General features: G+C 39.0%; 1 protein-coding gene across 1 annotated transcript in view; it reads left to right on the top strand.

Moving 5' to 3' along the window:
• Positions 1–2,329: 2,329 nt before the first annotated feature.
• The window catches only part of LOC138851058 (coatomer subunit beta'-like), a 14,804-nt gene continuing 10,002 nt past the window's right edge, over positions 2,330–7,131 (top strand). Inside the window, exons 1-2 of the mRNA XM_070101282.1 lie at positions 2,330–2,482; positions 5,803–5,961. Coding sequence (XP_069957383.1) covers positions 2,480–2,482; positions 5,803–5,961 — 162 coding nt within the window. The 5' untranslated portion in view covers positions 2,330–2,479. The remainder of the gene's footprint in view (positions 2,483–5,802; positions 5,962–7,131) is intronic.

Genomic DNA, 7,131 nt, shown 5'->3' with positions numbered 1-7,131 from the left:
GTTTCGCCTACACAGTAGGCTTCTTCAGTCGAATACAGAAAGTAGGCAAATTCTACGACTTCAAGGGTGATGGACTGATTACATCGTCTTCACATCTCTACTGTTCCTGCCTACTTTCTGTATTCGACTGAAGAAGCCTACTGTGTAGGCGAAACGTGTCGGAATAAAGTTGCCTAACTGTTGCCTTTGTGTCTTACCTACCAACAGAGGACTCACAGGTAAGGACCCACTGGGGGCGAGGGGCCATTGAGGACAGGATGAAGAATAGGTGGGGGAGAGGAAATATCGAAGAAAGAGGAAGTGTCAGAACTAGACCCAACTGCTAAGCAAGGGAAACAAATAAGTGCAGCAATTTCACTCTCGGAAGCATGTCATTCGCAAGACTGGATGCGCAACAAGGCGTTAGCACTATGGAAAGGTGCCGCAAAGGACATTCGCAAGCAATTCAGCATAAAACGCACTCAATGACAATGGCAGTTATAGAATTGTTGTAATAATGTAGAGAGGTGGAGGTGCAGGGCCATAAAGAGTGAGGAATAGATTTACAGCATTGTAAGGATGCCTGACAGTCTCCTAAATAAGAAGTCCAATAGTCATGGTATGTCTCGAGTGTGTCAAGTTGTTTGTCACTTAGTGTCTTCCAGTACACGTTCAGAGCTGGTGTATTAGTCGTGAGATGGAGAGATTCACTGGTGGCGAATTCGTCCCACCTCACTCCCAACACCCAACGTAATGCACGATTCTGGATGCGTTGGAGTTTTAATGGAGCAACTTCCAATCTGAACAGACTGACTGATGTTGTAGTGGCCAGGCTTAGGCTTGGTTACAAGTACTTCTGGCAGTTTGGGAGACACACAGATGATGATCAAACTAAATGTAAATTATGTGATCAGGCATATGGTCACTCTCTTGAACACTATGTGCTTAATTGTCCACTTATTGAGGAATACAGAGACAGTATAATAACCTATGTGACATGTCAAGATATCTTATTAATGAAAATAAGATACCAGATATACTAAGCAAATTTCCTAAATTTGCTTGTAACAGATAAGTGAACTATAGATATAAATCCATATGTATTCCTGTTAACCCTTTGGGGCCTAGTTCCTAGGCCTTTTGTGTATCCATATGCTCTCGCGCTACCGTCCACAGGATGGATATGGGGTGCACAATAAACTAGCCACTTCGGTGGCAAAATCTAAAATGTGTTAGGTAAGACACATATGCAACAGTTAGGTATCTTTATTTCGAAACGTTTCGCCTACACAGTAGGCTTCTTCAGTCGAGTACAGAAAAGTTGATAGCAGCAGAAGATACTTGAAGACATCGTCTTCAAGTATCTTCTGCTGCTATCAACTTTTCTGTACTCGACTGAAGAAGCCTACTGTGTAGGCGAAACGTTTCGAAATAAAGATACCTAACTGTTGCATATGTGTCTTACCTAACAATCTGTCGGTATTTTATACCATTTTAATGTTCAAAATCTAAAATCTAAATCCTAAGTAATTTTCACATATATCGCTATGTAAGACAAATGTAATCGTTCAAAAATTGTGTAAAACTGAGCCTAAATAGGCTTTCCTTACGTAGTTACTATACTTGTTTGATTGCTTTCTTGCTTACTAACGTTACTTTCTTTACTTTGCTTACTTATTTTATTTACTTCACCTACTTTATTTACTTTACTAAGGACCCTAATGGAAATAAGTCAGTTGTCTGACTTTCTTGGGTTATCCTAGGTAACCTACACATATGCTGCTACGTATGATGATTTATGTAACTATATTTATATGTACCTGAACCTGCCTGGTCGCAAAAGCTCTCGCTTCACACGGTGAGGTCCGGGTTCGATTCCTGGCGAAGGGGTGGAAACATTGGACCTGTTTCCTTCCACCGGTTGCTATGTTCACCCATCAGTAAAATAGGTACCTGGGTGTTAGTCGACTGGTGTGGGTCGCATCCTGGGACAAAACTGACCAAATTTCCCCGAAATGCTCAGCATAACAAGCATCTTTCTACACAGTAGTATGTCATTGATGTCAGCTACGCCTGTGTACCTTGTACATGTACTTGTAGTAAATAAGGATATTATTATTATTATTATTATTATTATTATTATTATTATTATTATTATTATTATTATTATTATTATTATTATTATTATTATTGTTATTATTATTGCACAACCCGCACATAGGAGAGAGGACCTCACCACATTTCGGTCCGAAACGTCGTGGTAAGCTCCTCTCCTCCTATGTGCTGGTTATTTGTGTATTGTTCCAGTCACGATATTGTGCCTTTTTTATTTATTTATTATTACTTGGTTGTAAGTGAAGCCTCGAGCAGTGTTGACAATGGTAGAAATATTGAAGCAGTAGTGCGCATGCGTCAGTCAGTTGACACGTCTCAACACTTGTAGCAGGAAGGCTGCCTCTCTCTTCTTGACTTTGACTCTTAAATATACACACCCATCACAATGGTAGGTTAATTACGTTAGGGTGATTATGTAATTAATTCACCTTGTAGTTGAGGATTGTAATCCTTACAGAGGTAATGTAGAAGTGAAAATCTATGACCTGTCATCTGTGTGACAGACCGGGTCTGTTAAAATATTGTGTAGCTATACATACAATTGCTCCTCAAGGCTGGCATCTTGATGTCGATGAAGGGCTCTTGATCCAGGGAATTTGACCTACCACCCCTTGGTTCGAACCTAATATACACAGGGGGCTATATGACCCCTGTGGGTTTCGTGCTCTCATAAATATAATTCAATGGAGGTGCTTTGATGTTAATGAAGGGCTCTTCACCCAAGGAATTTGAGTCATTTACCCATACCCCCTACCAGGAGGATGATTGGGGTGTCGAGGCCCCCGCGCCCCTGTTTATGACTAAGCTTAGCTGTGGATCACTGCCTGATTAAACAGGTTGTTACTGCTGGCCGCACGCAAACTGATGTACAAACCACAGCTTAGCTGGTCAGGAACTGACTTTAGGTGCCTGCTCTGCTGCCTCTTGAAGACAGCCAGGGGTCTATTGGTAATCCCCCCCTTATATATGCTGGGAGGCAATTGAACAATCTTGGGCTCCTGACACTTATTGTGTTGTTTTTTATTGTGCTCATGGTGCCCCTGCAGAGTTATGATGGTTTATTTCCCGAGTAGAGGCATTAGAATTTCCGAGTGGTGCCTAAATACTGGTGAGAGGAGGCTCTTGATCCAAGAAATTGGACTTAACCTCCATTTCTTGGACCGAACGTGAATACCTCTTATTCCTTAAGCACTATGTGATCGTATTGAGTTTAGTGCTTCCCTTTAATTAAAATTAAGTGCAGTAGTGTTGTAACCATATATTTATTATAAGGAAAAACCTATAGTTATGGATGGAATTTTAGCATTCTTAAGCTAGGATTAATCCTTGTGGCCCAAGTGGTAGTGTTTTTATCTCGCATAAGAAGGACCTGGGTTCAATCCCAGTATGAGTGGAAATATTGAGCATCTGTTGCCTCTGCTCACCTAGTATTAAGAAGGTTCCTGGGTGCTAGCTAACTGCTGTGGGTTGCCTCCTGGGGAAGAGGATGAAAAGACACCAATGGAAATAAACTATGGTGACTTTCTTGGGGTATCCTGGGTTACTAACCCTCATGGTTAAGGTTCTGAATAAAATCTAATTTTGTTAACAGGGGAGAGAGAAAAAATATATTGGTAGACAACACTCGCCCAAGGGAGGTACTGTTGAACTCGCCCATGAATTTGAAATGGAAACCTGTTCAATGTTTGTCACTGGCAGGATTGCTGGTCTTTTGTCTCGTAAATACATACTGTGACAGGTACAGTAACTTGGTGACTAGTACCAACACCCAGTATAATGTTATGTGCATGTAATATATACACAGTATTTCAGTAGCTTATACTTTTGTTTCCTTTCATTTTCATGGGAAGGGAGTTAGCTTTCCTTTGTAAGCTGTGTGTGTCATAGAAGGCAATTCAAATGTCAGAAGGAAGGGGATAGTAATCCCCTCTGTATCATTTACAAAAAAAGACAGAATTTTTTTTATGTTTGGTATGAAAATTCCTTGGATATAGTATATAAAAAAATAGTAGTGGTTATACAATATTACATGATCATCTGTGAAAAGAGGGAGTATTAATGTTTAAATTCATTAATTGTGTGGAGTGGGGGGGTTTAGCGCTTGCCCTTGATTATAATAATAATACGTAATAATAATAATAATAATAATAATGTGTGGAGTGGGATGTGAGAAGTGGGTTAGCATGTATGCCTCTTGGAGGACAAGGGAGTGTAGGGAGGAGAGAGATTTTTGTAGTTGTTGAATGTATGTTTGAGGAGTTTTGAATGAAGTGAGAGAATTATTGTTTTGGGTAACTTCAGTGCTCAAGTTGTAGAAAATGTTGTAGAGGGCACAATAGGTAAGTTTGGAGTGTCAAGTTTAAATGATAATATGGACTTCTAATAGATTTATGTATAGAAAGAGGTTTGGTAATAGGTAATAGTACTTATTTTAAGAAAAAAAAGAGGACAAGTTAATGGGATGACATACAGTAGTTTATGTTGACAGCATTTCGTTGAATTTTGCATTGGTAGATAAAAGAGTTTATGGGTAGACTATTATACATCTGGATCTGCATGTTTTTAGAGGAGTGACTGATATAACATGTTACATTAATGGTACCAGGGATCATCACAGCCTGCTTAAATTGAAAAGGAAATGTTATATGAATAAGAACTATGAAACACAAGAAAGTAAAGCATATTCTGAATATTGTAAGTATATTATAATAAAGATGGACCCCAATGGAAATAAGTCACTCTGACTTTTTTGGGTTATCCTAGGTTCTTTACACATGCTGCTATGTATGATAAACTATGTAACTGTATTTGTGTATACCTGAATAAACTTACTTAATAATAATAATGTCAGTCATGCAGCCATTATATGTACCATATCATTAGTACCTATTAGTATTATATATGCATTATATGCTCTTATGAAGAGATGCTGGGAGTGACTTCATAGTCTATGACTAATAACTTTAACACTGCTGTTGCTTGGAGGCTAGACTAGATCAGTTTGAACTTAGGAGCTTTGGTGAGCAGACCTGCTTCTGTATATGCATTTCTTCAATGAACAGTAGAACTGAGGCCAGCTATCATTCTCTGACTATCACTGTTTTAATTTTACAACAGGTACAATAAATTGAAGGCCTAGAGTATGCACAGCAATTTGAGTAAACTTAATTCAGTACAGTTTAACCTACCATACTTGATTAATCTAGATTAATAAAATATGCTCTGTCACCATTTCATTAAAATACTGTACTGTATATGACATTCATAAAATAATACTGTACTGATTTTTTTTTTTTTTTTTATTCGCCGGTATTCTCCCGGCCCGGGTCTTTTCCAAGTAGTGGTGACCCGGCCTTGGCTCCCTATCTGGGGAGTGTCTCGAGACTTAAGTCTCCCATGGGAGGAGGTACAAGTATCCCCTCATCTTTGGGACCAACCGTCCCCAGGCCTAGCCACATTCCCCGCCCTCACGGGGCTCGTAGGGAGAAGCTAGGCCTCTGGTCTGCCATCTGCCCCGCCCCAAAGGGGCTCGTGGGGATGGCAGTCTTGTGAGCTGCAGGTGGTAGCAAGCTCAGGGTCTGATAAAAAAAAAATTGTATGATTCTTAGTTTCATAATAGCTAGCTACTTTTTTGATATTCATTCAGTTGCTTAAGAGTGTAGAGTATCCATAGCAGTGTACTAAGGACATATGTTTTGCCCCAAACAGCCTCTGCGTTTAGATGTGAAGCGGAAGTTAACAGCACGGTCAGACCGTGTCAAGTCTGTTGATCTCCATCCCACAGAACCATGGATGTTGGCTTCGCTCTACAATGGAAATGTTCATGTCTGGAACATAGAGAGCCAGCAGCTTGTCAAAAGTTTTGAGGTAAGTTCTTGAGTAAAAAGGTATGTTTTTTTTTATTAACAATTGAGTTTAAGAAATAGATATGACAGTAAGAGTTGTTGAAGTCCTGCAAACTGCTGAACAAACAGAAGATATTTTAAAACTTTTATGCTTAAAAAAAGTAGAATCAGTTGAAAGGCCCATGGTATGAACAGCATTTAATTAAGGCAAACTTAGACTATGCCCAATGCTGTTTATATACTACATACATGTATACTTAAGTTCACATAAATGAATTGCTTTAAAATAAATAACATTGGATGGTAAAGTAAGTTAATATTGCATGGTAAAGATTAGATTGCTTGAATGTAAAGTTCAATTTAATAGAGACTAATGGTTTTTGGGACCTGTTGAGTTGGAGTGTGAGTAGGGTAATATTTTGTGAAGAGGTTTAGAGAAACCAGTTAGCTGGACTTGAGACTTGGAGGTGGGAAGTACATTGACTGCACTTTAAAGGAGGGGTTTGGGATAGTGGCTGTTTGGAGTGACATCTAAACTGTTGTATCTGAGCACCTCTGCAAACACAGCAATTGTGTAACTGATGGTGAAAGTTTCTTTTTTCGGTCACCCTGCCTCTATGGGAGGCAGCCAACGTGTTAAAATAAGTAAATAGATAGTAATCTCTACAATTTTGATGACTCGAGGTGAGATAGATTAGAGAAGAATGCAGAGTAAGTTATGATGTTCTGGGTATATGGAGTATTTTCAAAAGTATACTCACTGTTTTGGAAATTTTCCTTCCTATCAACAAGTGTATTGTTTATTTTAATGTTCGTATGAGTGTTTTTGGCCTTGTTCCCATACGTTTTGTAGGCCCTGTTAGGTGAGTCTGTCATCATCCAAACAAGTTTCTGTAGGTTTGTTTTTGTTTGTTATTGTGAAGAATTCCAAGTGATCTTACAGGTCAGGGTGCTATTCAAATCTTAAAACTTCCTTCCAGTACTCTTCCAGTACTCTACTGTACAGTACTACTACAAAAAAGTACATGTCATGAGTTTGCAAGTGTAGTACAATGTAGTATGTTTTATGCATACAGGAGGGCCCCACTTATACAGCAGGGTAGGTTCTAGGCTACTGCAATTCAGTGAAAATCAATGTAAAGTGAAACACATTTTCTTTTTTTTTCACTTTTGAATGCATATAAATGCCTGA

Source organism: Cherax quadricarinatus, chromosome 76 (assembly GCF_038502225.1).
Source record: "Cherax quadricarinatus isolate ZL_2023a chromosome 76, ASM3850222v1, whole genome shotgun sequence".
Lineage (NCBI taxonomy): Eukaryota > Metazoa > Arthropoda > Malacostraca > Decapoda > Parastacidae > Cherax > Cherax quadricarinatus.
The sequence above is the reverse complement of the archived record's forward strand: the minus strand, read 5'-3'. Positions and strand labels throughout refer to the sequence as shown.